The sequence below is a fragment of the Bos indicus x Bos taurus genome, chromosome 19, assembly GCF_003369695.1.
Source record: "Bos indicus x Bos taurus breed Angus x Brahman F1 hybrid chromosome 19, Bos_hybrid_MaternalHap_v2.0, whole genome shotgun sequence".
NCBI lineage: Eukaryota > Metazoa > Chordata > Mammalia > Artiodactyla > Bovidae > Bos > Bos indicus x Bos taurus.
This window is the reverse complement of record NC_040094.1, coordinates 46,612,269-46,629,969: the sequence shown is the minus strand read 5'-3', so window position 1 is coordinate 46,629,969 and position 17,701 is coordinate 46,612,269. Positions and strand designations below refer to the sequence as shown.

The 17,701-nt window shown below is 37.2% G+C and overlaps 1 protein-coding gene across 2 annotated transcripts in view; it reads left to right on the top strand.

The window, feature by feature from the left end:
• The window catches only part of NSF (N-ethylmaleimide sensitive factor, vesicle fusing ATPase), a 148,199-nt gene that overhangs the window by 17,779 nt on the left and 112,719 nt on the right, over window positions 1–17,701 (top strand). For both annotated transcript variants that reach the window (XM_027517364.1, XM_027517365.1), the window contains exons 2-7: window positions 919–1,004; window positions 2,951–3,050; window positions 5,620–5,659; window positions 13,229–13,395; window positions 16,535–16,642; window positions 16,969–17,044. In XM_027517364.1, coding sequence (XP_027373165.1) covers window positions 919–1,004; window positions 2,951–3,050; window positions 5,620–5,659; window positions 13,229–13,395; window positions 16,535–16,642; window positions 16,969–17,044 — 577 coding nt within the window. The remainder of the gene's footprint in view (window positions 1–918; window positions 1,005–2,950; window positions 3,051–5,619; window positions 5,660–13,228; window positions 13,396–16,534; window positions 16,643–16,968; window positions 17,045–17,701) is intronic.

The window sequence follows — 17,701 nt, the reverse complement described above, 5'->3', positions numbered from 1 at the left end:
GTTTCAAACAAAAGCAAAGCAGAGTAATTTATTTCCCTCTATAAATTTGTATTTGGAAGACAAATTTATGGAGAATCAGCTTTGGCTTGATGTTTGAAGAATGAGCACGTTAGTCATGAACAGACTACGAATGTCATATCTCACTAACTAGGAAACCCTAGAGGATGGAGGAAAGATTATTGGTTACATACCTTGTATGAAGGAATGTTTTTCTCATTGCTGTTGGCCAAAAGGACAGTTAATTGCCATTTTATATTAAATATACCTGTAATTATTTTTGTTGGGAGATACTTGGAAGATAGCTTTTATTAGTCTATAGGAGATAAGGTTCATACTACTTGGAATCTCTTATGAAGAAATGCTTTTTCATGATACACTTTATCAAATTTATATCATCGCATTTTTATCAGTCAGAATCTTTTATTTTTTGAAGAAATGGAAAACCCAACCCAAGTAAGCTTGAAGGAAAGGGGACTTATTGACTCAGCCAACTTTCAGAACTGGTCTCCAGGGCTTTAACTTCTTTGTCATGTCTGAGTTTCAAGGTATCTGTCTTTCTCACCTTTGCTTTCTCTGGGATAGTTTTATTCTTTCAGAGCAGAAAGTCCTTCTTCATGTGGTAGTGATATAAGGGAGAGTACCTGTCTTCTCGCACCTGTCTATGTAAAATCCTATGGATGGATTAGGACTCTGATGATGGCCTGTGTGCTGTGATTGGCAGGCCCACAGGAGCGCATGGAATGGGAAAGGAACAGTTTCTGAAAGGCAGGATTTGCTATTACCACAGAGGAAGGGGTGCCAGGAGTCAAAAACATTGTGTTTATTACAAGTAATGGGAAATAGAGAACAGGAAGGCATAACATATTCTTTAAGGATATAAAAGGTGATTTAATTTTGTTTTCCTAATCATTCTTATAGAGTATGCAAGCTGCAAGATGTCCTACAGATGAATTATCTTTAACTAACTGTGCAGTTGTGAATGAAAAGGATTTCCAGTCTGGCCAGTGAGTATCTGACTTCATTTTCTTCTTACCTGCAAAGTGGTATTTTAGAAACTTGTCAAGAGTTTTTGGTTTTTTTTTTGGAAACCTTGGAGTGTAAGTTTTTAAATTCCTCTTGCTGAATTGGAAAATGGAAGAGATGAAAAAGAGTTGTATATTTACTGCATCAAATTTTGGTAAATATAGTGTTTTCTAAGTCATGCATAATTTTTTATATGTAACTTTATTTTTCCATTGGTTTTCTTAGCAGAGCTAAGCATACTGGTTATATGACTCATTATATAGCGTAGTCATTAGGTTTTTGGCTCTGGAGCAGATGGTCTGCGTTTGGATCCTGGCTCTGCCTATTACAAACTGGGTGACTGTGGGTAGGTTATTTACCCTGACTGTGCCTCAGTGTGTCGACCTGTATAATGGGGATGACGACACCATCTTCCTCAGGGTATGTGTGAATATTGAGTTGCACAAATAAATCACTTAGAACAGTGCCTACCACATTAGTAGGTCCTTAACAAATATTAGCTGTTTGGTCATTGTTACTCTGACAACCCAAGAGACAAGAAAATTGGAAGATGATCAACTGTAGAATCTTAACAAGCATTTTTCATGGTCATTTAAAAAAATACACATATTTATTTTTTAATTGAAAGTTAATTGCTTTTCAGAATTTTGTTATTTTCTGTCATACAACATGATTCATTGTCATTTATTTCAGTTCATTCACATCACCCACTGCCCAAACTTCTAAATACCATGCTACCAAGTTCAGTGCCATCCACAGTGCTTCTAAGGTTGGTAGAAATAAGGACATGAAGGGGCAGTACCAGAAGGCAGGCTAGGGAAATGAGGAAGGAAGTGGGATTTTAGCTGAGCCTTTTTCTGTTTTTAAAACTATCTTCGAAATACATGAGTCTCACAGAATTAGAATTGCTGTTTGTGGTTTTTGTCCTCAGAGTAGAGGGCTACATTACGTGATAGTATTACCATTCTTTCCAGTCCTAAAAGTTCTGTGATGCAAAACTTTCTACATATAAACTGGACTATATATTATATATAATCAGTGTGAGAATTTGCTTATGGAATTCTTTTACATGTCAAGTGTTTACTACACATGATGGGGTTACTTAAAATATAGTGGCTATAAGGAACTTGTGTCCTACTGACAAAATGATATGTATAGAAATGTTAGCCATTAATATTTTTTAAAATTATAGTATTCTAATAAAAAAAGATAGTGTTGCTGTAACAAGAGTTTGAAGCTTCTGTCTCCTACACAGTCTTCTGAGTTTCTTGGTATAGGAGATTTATCATAAGATAACTATATTTCATCTGTTTACTTGCTGTGTTTACTTCTGAGCAGGGTGAATTAGAACAAAATGCTTTGAAATAGTAAATATTGATATCTATATGAAAGCTGATATATTTCATGAAAATTTTTCATTTTTACCACCTTTTAAATTTTATAGGCTGTTATTCTTTCAACCTGTTGTGGAAATCTGCAAAGAGATTTAAGGAATAGTCCTAAAAACTTTTTTTGGACTGCCATATCCATGGCTCTTCTATCTCTGGTTCTTGTTCCTTTAGTCTAGTTAGTGTGTGAAATAATTCTCAGGAGAGGAAATTCATCTAATTTTTACTTAGCATCAAGTAAATCAGTGCCTTCAATTTTATGTAAACTGGAAATGTAATGAGGTTGATGTTTTGAACGGCATGTACTCTCTTGAACTTGGTCTTGATTCTGCTTGATGTCTGTTTGGCCCAAGGTGGTCCTTACACCTAGAAAACATTGTGAATTGCTGACAATTTGTGGTCCTATTTCTTCAGGACTCATATAATGCCATGCTTTCACTTGGTCCTCATCAAGCATCATCTGTTGGAAATGAGCATATTAGAGTTGATGTTCTTTATTTCCTTTGACATGGAGTGTTGACTGTGTTTCTGTCTTGTAGGCACGTGATTGTGAGGACCTCCCCCAACCACAGGTACACATTTACACTGAGGACACACCCATCTGTGGTTCCAGGGAGCATTGCATTCAGCTTACCTCAGGTAACTAGGAAGTGAATTTATTCTCCTCTAATCTTGAAAGTTGTAGAAGAATCAATTCATTTAAAGCAAGCTGTATCACCCTGTAGTGGTATTGATTCATATTGATGAAAACGATCTAGGTGTTATATAAGGAATTTAAAGATACGTTCTTAATTGCCAATTTTTACTGTATCTGTATTTTATTGCCTTGATTTTTTTCCCCTAATTAAAAAAAATAATTCTGCAGTGATATCAGTTAGCTATCAGTGTCAAGTTATTTTAATGTTAGCTCTCAGGGTAATAGAGAATATATAAAAATAGCACTTACATCTAAAATTGACATCTAATAATAGCGTTTTTAAATACAATGATGTTAGACTAAAGAACATGATATGAGTAGGGCTTCCCTGATGGCTCAGTGATAAAGAATCTGCCTTCAGTGCAGGAGACACAGGAGCATGTGGGTTCGATCCCTGAGTCAGGAAGATCCCCTGGAGAAGGAAATGGGAACCCACGCCAGTATTCTTGCCTGGAGAATCCCATGGACAGAGGAGCCTGACTGGCTACATTCCAAACAGTCAAGTCGAACATGCCTGAGTGACTAAGCACAGTTGTTATATCAAATTACAGCCTAACTTGCTGGGCTTCCATAATAAGTGGAAGGATTATGATTAAATTTATAGCTGTTGGTAGATTCTGTGGAGGAGAAATTGCCTAACACTCTTGCAGGCACATAATATGTAATATAGGAGCATCGGAAGTACTAGTCTGTGTCTTTTCCTCCCTTGTCATCTTACTCAGGCTGCTGATCCTTAGTCCTAAACAGTGCAAATGCAACCCATACCTCCTGTACTATGCCAATTGATTGCTGCCCTCCCACCTCTGGAGGTTTAGGGAAAGAGATCAAAAGGAGAATTAACTCCTTAAGGAACTATTAAAGATCTCTTGAATTCCTCACATGTTATGGGAAATCTTCATTGCTATTCCCTTTCCCCCTTTTGAATGCCTCTGCAGTATCAGGACTGCTTTTTGCATTTGTTTATATAGATCAAAGGTTTGGAATGTTCTAGAGCTTACCAGCTTTCTCAGAGCTAAATTTGGGACTCAGCTGGCCAGAAATGGGATTTCTAACCATTTTTCCTTGTCTGTCTGCTTTAAAAAAATTTTCCCCAACATTTACTACAAACCAAGTACTACTCTTAAGTGCTTTTGCATGTGTTCCTTCATTGAATTCTGTCAACAATCCCAGATGATGGATAGTATTCTTATCATCCTTGAGGCTATCTCTGGGTGTAGAGCCTAAATGTGGCTGCTTTGTGACCCCAAATCTGGGCTCAACCAGTGTGCCTCTGCGTTTCCGGTTGGCCGAAAGTGGAATGGAGTATGACAGAAGAGAGAAGTGAAGGGTGGAGAGGAAGTGAGAAAGCTGGGAGGGAGAGCACTTGTTGCATGGATTCAAAACGCAGCATCTTCTTAACCCCTCACCACCACAAAGTTCACGAAGTTCAGATGAGTAGACAAACTTGTTTTTCAGCCAAAGATTATTTTTCTCACTGTTCTTTGAAGTGTTGTCAGGAAGTACTCATTTTGAATCTATATCAAGCCAGTCCTGAATTCCTGCCTGAACACAATCTGTCCTGCCTCTGTATATTCTTGCCATTGTAACCAGTCGGTACCTAGGGAGAAGCTAAAAGCCTTGTCACAAATGCCTGACGCTTCTTTGGCTAGTACACAAAGAGTAGTCATGACCATCTAATGATTTGAATCCCTGCTTGGTTTCATTATTGTCTATCTGATGAGTTCTGATTTATTTTTCATGAATTGAACATCTTTCTTTTTGTGCTACTGTATCAAACAGTATAACTGTCCACAGTACATTTAGAATCTGAAATGTCTGATACTCCGAAGGCCTTCAGGAGCGTTAAAATATTATGCAAAGGAGCATCCTACTCAGTGGTGCCGGCTTTACTGTAAAAAGGCAAACTTTCTACGTTTTGAGGACAGATATTCAGGTATAAATAAACTCTAGCATATGTTTGCTAGGGCGGCTGTAACAAAGTACCACAAACTAGGTGGCTTAAAATAACAGAAATTTATTCTCCCACAGTTCTGGAGGCAGAAGTCTGAAATCAAGGTGTCAGCAGGGCTGTGTTCTCTCTGAAGGCACTAGGAAAAAATCTGTTCCATGCTTAGCTTCTGGTGTAGCAGACAGTCTTTGATGTTCATTGACTGGTGGCTGTGTCACTTTAGTCCCTGCCTTCACTGTCCCATGACTTTTTCCCCATTTGACTGTGTCTCTCTTTTCTTATAAGGAAGCCATATTGGCTTAGAGTCTATCTTAATTCATTGTGACCTCATCATACCTTGATATCATCTGCAGAGACCCTGTTTCCAAATGCTGTCACATTCATTGGAGCTGGGGGCTAAGGCTTTAATGTATCTTTTTTGTGGGACACGGTTCAACACTTAACAGCCATGGTTTAGTCTTGGAATGTGTACATGAAATTCACAGAAATCCAGTTTTCCTCGTTTCTCTAATTTTGATGTGGTATTAAGTGTCTTTTTTTCCCCCCTCTCTTTTGTTTTACAGCGAAAATGGGCTGGACTTTCTATTGGACAAGAAATAGAAGGTAGGTATATTTTTTAGCTATCTGAGGTAGATTCTCTTTACAATTTTCTCGTAGAGATCTGTGCAGCTTTCTTTTCATCCATGTTACAGTTAGGTGTATGAGAATGGAAAGTAAGTAGTTAGTACTCTGTCTACTTGTTATATGTCTGGGTATTCCTGGGAAAGGAACAGCCACATATTCATAGCTCACAGAAAAGGTACAAGGTAAATTTTTGCACAAATTACCTTTAAGAGCACTGTGTAAAAGTGCTGAGACAGAACAGGAGTGGAGGAATTGATTGGAGACTGGATAATTAGCCAGAGAAATCTTTCCAGCACTGGAGTTTTGAGCATGATTATGAAGTAGGAGAAAAGCATGACATGATAGTGACAAGGAACAAAGGCTCTTCAGATGAGAAATAAAACAAAAGGCACTGGGATGGGAGCAAGCAAATTATAGGCATCGCTCATAAGTGTGTTTGGTTGAAAGGTTTTGCCTGAATGGGTTGTATTAAGTGATGAGAGGTGGAGTACGCAGTTAGTGGGCGGCCTGGAAATACATACTGAAATTTTTGGATTTTACACAAACACACTTAAAAGTCTTGAATAAGCCCATCAAAATCCTACCTTTAGAAAAGAATTCTAATGTCATTGTGGAGTATATAGCAAGGAGTGGGAAGAATACAGGAGTGAAGGACAATTGCTGGGAGGTTATTTGACTTGCCTGGAATTAAGCTGAATAGGACTTTGTGAAATTATGGCTATGGAAAAAATTTTTAAAAGTTGAAATTATGTTAAAGAGGAATAATTGGTATTACATGGTGATTCCATTTTACTGTATACTGAGATGTATTTTCTAATGTCTTTGCTTAAAAAGATAAATCAGGTTTAGGGTAAGGAGAAGAAAGGGTAGCAGTACTTAAGAAAACTGTGGACTTTTAAAATGTGTTATAAAGTCATCATAGTTCATTAGGGAAGGATATGGAAAGCAATTTATGACTTAAGGGAAAAAAAAAGACTAAGCCACTTGTGGTTTATAAACCAAAGAGCTAAGTGAAAACTGGCATTGTTTCTTAGTCATTGTGGCAAAGTTGGGGAAATGAAGTGTGAAGTGTTTTTTAAGACCTAAAAAAATTCATATTATGGAAAGGTTACAAAAACAATACAGAGATATCTTCTAAAAGATACCATTTGACTCTAATCTATACAGTAGTTAATCTTTATATTCTGCCTTCCTCTTTCTCCTCTCATTTTGTAATTAATTGCTTCCTTTTTTTTTTCAAGTTTTAAGTCTTTTTTTTTTTTAGTGGAAGAAGCAACTTTTTAAAAGTTGAGATATAATTGACATATTACATTATATTAGTTTCAAGTATGCATGACTGCTAAGTCACTTCAGTCCTGTCCGACTCCATGCAACCCTATGGACTGTAGCCTGCCAGGCTCCTCTGTCCATGGGGATTCTCCAGGCAAGAATACTGGAGTGGGTTGCCCTGCCCCCCCTCTAGGGGATCTTCCAGATCCAGGGATCAAACCCTCGTCTCTTGTGTCTCCTGCACTGGCAGTCAGGTTCTTTACCACTAGCACCACCCTGATGCTGGGAAAGATTGAAGGCAGGAGGAGAAGGGGACAACAGAGGATGAGATGGTTGGATGGCATCACCGACTCGATGGACATGAGTTTGAGCAAGCTCTAGGAGTTGGTGAAGGACAGGGAAGCCTGGCGTGCTGCAGTCCATGGGGTTACAAAGAGTCGGACACAACTGAGCGACTGAACTGAACCACCTGACATAATGATTTGATATTTATATACATTGTGAAATGCTTACCACAATAAATCTAGTTAACATCTGTCACAAGATTTTTTTTCTTGTGATAACAACTCGTAAGGTCTACTCTATTAGCAACATTCAAGTGTGCAATACAGTATTACTAACTATAGTCACCATGATGTACATGTTGGTTCATTTCTTTCTCTGGTATTTATACACTGTGCTGTGCTATGCTCAGTTGCTTCAGTCGTGTTCAGCTCTTTGCGACCTCATGGACTGTAGCCCACCAGGCTCCTCTGCCCATGGGGATTCACTAGGCAAGAATACTGGAGTGGGTTGCCATGCCCTCCTCCAGGATTTACATGCTATTCTTCCACAAATGACCCCATATTTGTTTTAGTCTCAGTTCTACAATAAATCTCTTAAATGATCATGATCAGTCCTTTTGCCAGTTTCTACTTGGTTGGATAAAACCTATCCTCTAGTAGATTCTTCCAGGAAGTATATATGTGTATAGCGTTTCCTAAGTTCTTGGATATTCAAACTTTTTTCTTTTATATCTTTGATGCCTTTAAGGGAAACTTAGTTGGATATAAAATTTTTGGCTTTTCTTTCCTTGAATTTCTTGAAAATACTGTATCACATTGCCTTATTTTGTATCAAACTGTTGAGAAATCTGATGCCAGTCTTATTTTCTTACCTTTATAAATAATTTGATTTTTTTGCCTGGGAGCCCTGAGGGGTTTTCTGTCTTTAAATTCAAATATCCTTATTAGAATATTGCTTGGAATTGGCCATTCTGGGTCAACAACTCAGCTATACATTAATGTGTAGATTTAAATTTTGTCTGTTTCCAAAAGATTTTCTTAGGTTTTGGTTTAAAATATTAGTTCTGACTGAATTGTTTTGATTTTCTTCTCCAGGGCTCTAATTATATATGTATTTTAGGCCTTATCTCTCTTACATCTCAGCTGCTTTCTCTCTATTCTTTGTAAATGCTTTATTTTTATTGTCTTAGTTGTTTTCTTGTCTTCATTCACTGCCTCTTATTAAATATTAACTTGAATCTATTCTTCCATGGACACTTTGTAATATATTATTCACTTCTGAGTAATTTTGTTTTTCCTCGATTTCTTTCCTGTGTTTGATAAATTCATTGCATTTCTTTTATTAATATTTGTCTGTTTCTGTTCTTAGTTTTTAATCTTCTGACTTTAGGTGTTTTGTTATATGTCTAAGTACTTGTTTGAGGATACTTAATTTAGTTTAAAATGTTATGTATATTTTCTATTTCATAATTGATCTTTTTAGAGAAGACAGCTGAAATGCTGCAATACTTTGTTATTTGTTATGTTTTCTTTACAGAAACTTTGTGGAATTATTATTTTTTTTTGTTTCATATGATTTTGTAGGCAAAATTATTAGTGCAAGAGCATTCTTTCCTGTTAGTGTAGAGAAGGGCAGTTTCTTTAATAATGGTGAGGTGGGGTAGGTAGAAAGGTTGGTTGGTATAGCTTATTTCTGTTTGGTTTCTGTGTGATCCCTAATTTTCCTCTCTTCCTGTCTTCTTTCCTTTATTGCCATGTCTTGAAGGGCACCACCCTTTCTATTTCTGTCTGATTCTTCCCAGTGATTCTTTGATGTTACTACTTCCAGTTCTACTTACTTTCAGGTCCCTTCTGGGTACCTACCATCTTAGATTACCAAGTCCCAAACCTGTGTATAGTGTTTTGGCTTTTGCTATTACACTTTCTCTTTTGAGGGTGATTTTTGTTTGTATTTTCCCTATGTACTGCTTTCCCTTCTATTTTTCCACAGTGGGAGCTCTGTCTGATCTTGTTACATATTTCTCTATTTTCAAGTAATTTGAGTTTTGTGATATTCTGTGTCTCTTAGTAATGCTGACGGTGTGGACTGTGCGTAGCATTATTTGTTCTCCTTGCGGTTCCCACAGAGTTTTAGGAGGATGTGTGGGAATGTTCAGATTCACATTCAGATCCTCTGGATCCAAGCTTTTGGAGATATTCAAAGATACATTTACTTTAAACTGGTTGAAAGAAAGCAATTACTTAAAGCAGTTGCCTGGAACACATTATGAGCCTAGTCTGTAGTCAAGATGCCTGAGAAGAGAAGTTGGTGAAGTGGAAGGAGAGAGTATCCTCTTTCTCATTTAGGAACTTGGCAACTTACTGTTTGTTTGTTTGTTTTTTCTGAATCAGAAGGAACTTAAATATTGGGATTATCTTTATTTGGTCTTTTCTTTGTAGAAGTAGGATTAAAGATAAAATTTTTCGCCTAAGGGTGAAAATAAAGGAAATTAGATAAGATAACTGGTAGTGAATGTTGGAGAATTAGTGCTTTCTAAACTTGCCTCACAGAAACACCTGGGGAGTTCTGTTTTTTTGTTTGTTTGTTTGTTTGTTTTAAAGATTCTCAGGCCCCTCCCTTGGGGAGTCTAATTCATGAATCTGTGTTTTTAACAATCACCCTTAAGTAGTTGTTATCAGTCACATTTTTGGGAACATTGACATAAGTGATTCCCTTAACTGTCACCTCCTCACTTGAAAGCATAGCGTGAATTTCAGCTGAGACAGTGCAGGAGTTCGGCACCAAAGGGAAGTAGGTCAGTGCCTGAAGCCAGGGTTCCCTGTTTGTGGACACTGTCAGAGATAAAAATGAACACTTGTTAAATCTAATGAGAAGACCAATGTGTATGAGGCTTAGGTTTCTAATTTTCTTAAACTTACTTTTCTAAATATGAATGTTCTTAAGTTTTAATGCAGATAAATTCTGTTGTGAAAAAGAAAATTCAAGATGAAATGAAAAAATGTGTTTTGTGGCCTTAAATTGTGTTTAAAGCATTCTCCTGCTACCAGAAATGCTTACCTTGAATGTAAAATCAATTCTTTAAAAAGGCAAATCAAACAGACCTAATTGGCAGAATTATAAAACTTAAGTGTTCAGATGGGACTAAGGTGGAGTAAGCTTGAGGTAAGGAAGGGTTTGGGGGCCTGATTGTTGTCATGATGTAGCATAAAGGTACAAAGCTTTTTCAGTGTAAGTAGCTGCTGCTGCTGCTAAGTCGCTTCAGTCATGTCAAACTCTGTGCAACCCCATAGACAGCAGTCCACCAGGCTCCTCCATCCTTGGGATTCTCCAGGCAAGAACACTGGAGTGGGTTGCCATTTCCTTCTCCAATGCATGAAAATGGAAAGTGAAAGTGAAGTCGCTCAGTTGTGTCCGACTCTTAGCGACCCCATGGACTGCAGCCTACCAGGCTCCTCCGCCCATGGGATTTTCCAGGCAAGAAAACGAGTGGGTTGCCATTGTCTTCTCCGAGTGTAAGTAGAGGTGTAGACAAAGAGAGAATAGGAAGTTTGGTATGAAGGGGAGTGTTTATTCAAAGATTCTAAAACAGGAGTTCTGTCTGTAAGCAGAATTTTTTAGTCAGGTCAGTGATTTTAGTTCTCAGACTAAATCTTCTACAAGAATCATTTAGTTTTCTCTCTGGAAGTACCATGTTTTAAGTATTGCAGACTGATGTTCATTCAGTTAACACGTTTTTTTGAACCTGTCTTTGTAATGCCTGTTCAAAGCACTGGCTGTAACTTTTTGTTTATAAATTAATCTTTGATGTTAAATTACTATTGGTCATAAAATAAACATTCTTAACCTTTTGGCCCTTTGCTCCTTGTTGAAACCCTCAGGGCATCTGTCCCTTTGGGGGCTGATGATGGCGCTGACCATGGTGCTGCCTGTGAAACTGTCCATGGTACTGCCGTAGCATTTGAAATTGTAACAACTTAGTCTTTTCTGTTTAGGAACATTGACCTTAAATTAAGATGCATTTGAAAACTATAGTCGGTATTGATGATATTTTAATAACGTATTCAAGTTTCTTGGTATAAGAATGGTTCAAACACCTGTACATATCCATGCATATATGTATACACACACATGGTGATGCCATGAAATTGTTTTGGAGTCTTTAATGCACAAAATTGTGTTATACTGTGCAGCCCTTTCTGAATTATACTTTTTTCACTCAATATTATGTTTTAATGGACCATTCATCTTTATTAAATGTATATCAGATTTTAATTTTAAGTGCTACACATTATTCTACATTATGACTATGCCACATTTTATTCATCATTTCCTGACTGATAAGCATTTTTAAAATGTTTGACTATTAGAAATAATGCTGCAATGAACCTCCCTGTAACTTTCTTTTTAGACACATGTTTAAGAGTCTTCTGGGGACAGACCCCTGGAAATGAGATTGTTGATCAACTTATTTATTTTCCATTAATAATTCATCCTATAAATATTTCTTATGGAGAAACAACTAAGCTCTCTTATGAAAATCACTCAGAATGTAATCTGTACTTCCTAGGAAGGACACAAAAATAACACAACATGCAGAAGTGGAGGCCAGAGAGTATTCTGAAACTCTCAGCTGAGATTTGAGCTTATATTTGATCTTCAGCAAATTTTCCAACCCTCCATCCTGGCTTTCTTTGTTATTTTGCTTTTGAAAACATATATCAAATATGTGTGTCCCCTTTATGATGGCAGACCAAAATACAAAAATATGATTAATCAAGCAATTTCATTCCAAGGATTTACAAAAAATCCTTGTACGTAACTCAATACTAGACTCAGCTAGTCTGTAAAATATAAGTTGAGAACAGAAATTGGGCATGAAAGGACCATAAAGGTTTATCTAGCCCAGTCTTATTTTATAGGTGTGACAAATCAAGGCACAGAAAGTTTTTTACATTTGTCCATTTACTAATAGATTGAAACGCAGTTTCCAGAGTCCCTTTGTTTTGCCTCTTTTGTTACTAGTATGGAAAGTATAGGTGTTTTGCTGCTGTTGTTTCATTTAAACAGTGTGAATATATTAAGCATCCTGCTAACACCATTGTTTGTTTGCTGTGCTTGGTCATGTCTGACTCTTTGCGACCCCATGGACTGTAGCCCACCAGGCTTCTCTGTCCTTGAAATTTCCCAGGCAAAAATGCTGGAGTGAGTTGCCATTTTCTCCTCCTTGGGATTTTCTCAGCCTAGGGATTGAACCCACATCTCTGGCATCTTCTGCATTAGCAGGCAGATTCTTTACCACTGAGTCACCTGGGAAGCCCACAGACGCTGTTAATACAAAAATGAGCTAAAGGTCTGGTCTTTGTCCTGTTATGCATGTAGAACTTACTGAGGTTCCCTGAAATCATAGGTGCTCAGTAAATATTTCTGTAGTATTAAAAAAAGAAATGTCAAAGTCTTGAGTTGCTCTGGAGGAAACCCCTCTAGGAAACATTTTTTTCTCAAAGGTTTTTTTGGTTTTGTTTTGGTTTTTGTTTTGGTCCTACACTATTAATTTGCTAAAGCAAGAGTCCACACACCTCTGACCTTAGCTCTTTCTTGTGTCAAGCAAAAGTCTTGTTTGGAAACAGCATGGTATGCCATCTCCACCAGGATTTCCCATTCTGTCACTTCATCCTCTGCCTAACGAGAAGGAGGAAGATGGAGAGGGTATATGGGGACAGCTGTAATTTCCCCAAAACAGTCAGGTGAGGGGTAAAAGTACAGGAGATTGCTATTTAGTATGTTCCAATTAAGTCAGGGGGAAGAACATCTCTAGTGGTTATTATTGTGTTTAAAAAATATCGGTGCCTTATGTATTCCTCCAATGAACGTCATGAAAAATCCCCCTTTGGTCACGTTCTAATTCATTTATGTGAAACTTTTAGTTACTTGAAGCACAGCAAGGATTTGGTGTCTCTGTGATTAAAAAAAAATGCTCCTTTGTTTCCTCCCCAGTGTCCTTATATACCTTTGACAAAGCCAAGCAGTGTATTGGCACGATGACCATCGAGATTGATTTCCTGCAGAAAAAAAGTATCGACTCCAACCCGTATGATACTGACAAGATGGCCGCAGAATTTATTCAGCAGTTCAACAACCAGGCATTCTCAGTGGGTCAACAGGTAGTTTTAAACTTTCTTTCATTTAGAGACATTCTAATCTCTGTACTTGTCCAAAATTAATTGTTTTTTAAAAGCTGAGAGGAGCTTTGCATATGAACAGCTATATCTAAGGTGAGTGATAAAAAGTGAGGGAAATATATTTGCTGAACCTCTAGCAGACTGTTTAGAAAAATTATAAATTAGGTTACAGTGTCATGTATAAGGACAGCAGCTTTTCTTTCTGTAAATTTGGGAACACTGTAGACATGTATTTCAAATTTCTTTTCTTGTCACGGGACATCTGTCTGGGGATGTCTTTCTGTTTTCCTGATGTATTTCTGTAGAAAAGTAATTCTTAACTTTTTTGGTTATGAGCTTCTTTGAGAATCTTAAGAAAATTACATGTAAATATATATTCAGTTTTTAATGGAGCTTTTGAAGCCCAGATTTTCTCTTCTTAAAAATAATATTGCTTATAAAGAAGATGAGGGTCATATATACAATGGAATATTACTGAGCCATAAAAAAGTGAAATAATGCCATTTGTAGCAACAGTGATGAACCTGGAGATTATCATATTGACTGAGTGAAGTGAATCAGATAGAGAAAAACATATCCTGTGATGTCACTCTTATGTGGAATTTAATTTTAAAAAAGAAGGGAACTTATATATAAAACAGAAAAGACTTACAGCTATTGAAAACAAACTTACGATTACCTAAAGGGCAACATTGGGGGAGGGATAAATCAGAAGCTTGGAGTGAACACACACACACACACACACACACACACACACACACTCCCCCCCCAACAATGTTTAAAATAGATAACCAACACAGACCTACTGTATAGCACAGGGAACTGTACCCAATATTTTGTAATAATCAATATGAGAAAAGAATCTAAAATAAAATGAATATGTGTATAATTGAATCACTTGGCTGTACACCTGAAGCTAACGCAACAGGGTAAGTCAACTATAGTCCAATAGAATAAAAGAAAAAAGTGACCCTGTTTATTATTGCTCCCTTCTTTGGACTTCAGTTAGTACATTGTTTGGTCTCCTAAGAAGAAATTCTGTGTGCTTTTGTTTTTTTTTTTATTTTACCTAAAAAAATGTGTGAGTTCATAAATTATTTGTTTTTCTACATAAATAATCTCTCCTCTTTTGACCTTACCATTCCATTTGTCTCTTCTTCTGTGACTTTTCTGAATCATTAACTCCTTCCTCCTCCCATAGCTCCACAGCAGCTGTTCTCAAACTGTGGCCTTGAGGCCGTTTCAGGGGGTTTGTGAGGTCAAATCTAATACCAAAACATTTTTTAAAAAGGGTGTTATGTGCCCATTTCATCTTATTCTCTCACAAGTGGAGTTGTGCATAGTTACACTGCCTGCTGAGGCAAACATGAATGCTGAGTGGTCTTCCATTAAGCAAGAAATTAGAGATTTGCAGAAATGTCACAGTGCCACTCTTCTCACTTATGTTTTATACCTTGGGAAATTGAAATATTTTAAAATAAATTATAACTATGTTATTTATGTTAATATATAATATACTTAATTATTGTTTTTTTTTAATTAATAAATTTTCTTGTTCTAATTCTACAGTGAATATCAACAGATTATTACAATCCATATAAACAAAATTTGGGGGTTTAGGAATATAAAAGGATTCTGAGCCCCAAAAGTTTGAAAATTCCAGCTTTATTGTGTTCTGATCTCTCATGAGTTACATAGACTGTCCTTGTGTCTCTCCTGTGGGAAGGCCTGTAAAATGGAAGAAATGGCAGAAGGAGGGACCTGTGGAAATGAGTGGAGTGTATTACCTGGAAAGACGAGACTCGTAAGGATTTGGTTAACCCATATATCGTAATATCAAACTTTCACAATTGAAAACTTGAGTTACTGATAGACAGGAAAAGGACACAGAACACATATTATTGTTTTTAAGAGTACTGGAATTGGAATGAACCTCAGAGGTTATCTTGTCTAACCTCCTCATTTTGCACATGAGGAATTTTATTTAGGTCCAGAGACGACCTGTGAGCTGCCCTGTGTAGCTGAGACAAGAACCTGCTAGTCAGTTGATCCATTCATTAGCAAATACTTATTGAACACCTAGTACAAGTTCAGTAAATACTATTTTAGGCCCTGTAAATCTTTGGTGAATAAGACAGACACAGTTCCTACCTTTGTAGAGTTTCCTTTCTAGTTGGAAAAGACAGAAAATAAGAAAGAAATGCCATGTACTGTTAATGTCAGTCAAATGGGATGATGCACTAGAGATCCGCTGGGCTGCTTCTTGGAATTAGATGGATTGAGGCGGCTCCCCAGGGTGATAGGTAGCTGACAGTTTGTTGATTTACCTGCCCATTGCTTTTTGGGCTTCACCATAGTCCTTCTGGATTCCTACACTTTCTGATAGTTGTGCTCAAATTGCCTAACTAAAACTTCATTGTTTTTACCTTCTCTTTTAGCTTTTGTATTTTAATAGAAAATGCCTTGGTATTTGTAATAATTTAAAACCCAGTGACATGCAAACGTCTACAAACCCACGAAAGAAAATCCTCCATAATACAGAGAAGAAATAAGTATCTTAAATCATTCTTCTTAGTATTTATTCCCATTCTTGGTAGTTAGTAGTGGCAGGATGGACAGTCAGCCTTGTTTATTGTATTTTTGTTGTACCCCGGAACCTCAATGAGGGCCTAGCTTGTAGAAGGCACTTAATAAATATTTGGCGAGTGAACGAGCATTCAGAAGCTGTGTCTGCACTCGCATGGGAGGCACTTAGTGTTGATTGTAGAAAAGCATGATGTGGAGGCACACAACCCAGGCTTGCATCCCGGCACTGCCATTTGCTGTTACTCTAGGCCCCATTTAACTCCTCTCTGAATCTCAGCATCCTTACTGGTAAAGTAGGACTGATTTTTTGCAAGAGAGTTACTGAGTATTACAGAACATCCTGTAATGTTTGTTTGGCACACAGCAGACACTCAGTAAATGTTAGTTCCTTTGTTATGTGGGTAGTTTGCCTTGTGGAGAAGAGTGATATACAAGAGAAAGCTGCTTGCCTGCGTTTGAAAAACATTGGCGATTATGTGAAAATCAAACCATTATATCATACAGTGATTTTTTCCCCCCCGTCTTTTCTACATAGCTTGTATTTAGCTTCAATGAAAAGCTTTTTGGCTTACTGGTCAAAGACATTGAAGCCATGGATCCTAGTATCCTCAAGGGAGAGCCTGCAACTGGTAAAAGACAGAAGGTATGCTTTATTTCTGATAATCTGTATGATGTGCCTTGTACAAATTAATACAATTTTCCTAGCCATTCTCTCCCTCAGTGATTTCTTTTATATTCTGTACTCTTCTAAGATAGTAGGGAAAATTTGCCTTTAAAGCCAGCATAGTTATTAAAATACAGTATAAAACAGACTCATGTGAAGATCTAATAAGTAATTTGAAATAGCTGATAGTTTGAAAAATTTGCTTTGCTCATGGAGACTTCATTTCTCTTTTGTTTTTCACCTTGCTTTGAGAAGTCCAGAAATCTGCTGTAAGACTAACTACTAATTATTGTCTTTCTTTATAGATTGAAATAGGGCTGGTTGTTGGCAACAGTCAGGTTGCATTTGAAAAAGCAGAAAATTCATCACTCAATCTTATTGGTAAGATTTACAATTTTTAGAAGATTCTGAGGGACCATCTGTTAATAGTGGGCTTCCCTGGTGGTTCAGACAGTAAAGAACCTGCAGTGCAGGAGACCTGGATTCGATCCCTGGGTGGGGAAGATCCCCTGGAGGAGGGCCTGACAACCCACTCTAGCATTCTTACCTGGAGAATCCCCGTGGACAGAGGAGCCTGGTGGGCTACAGTCCTTGGGGTCGCAGAGAGTCAGACACGACTGAGCGACTAAGCACAGCACATCTGTTAACAATACGTGACTCAACTACAGTGATTAAACAGGGAGAGAGAACAGAGACACTTGCCTTGAAAAGGCCAATCACAGAATCATGGAGTATTTCCTATCTTTCAGATGTACTGATGTAGAAAAAATTTTAAACCTTCACTAAATCAGTTTTGTCCAATAGAAATATAATGTATGTCATTTTAAATTTCCTAGTAACCTCACTAAAAAAATAAAGGAAAAGATGGATAAAAATTAATTTTTAAACTTTTAATAAATATGTGCAGGCTGACAGAAGATTCATGAAAGATATTTCAGAAAGTTCCTGTATACACTTAACCAGCTTCCTGTGATGGTACCTCTTAAGTAACCATAGTACACTTTTCCAAAACTAGATTAACATGTTTCCATTGCTGCT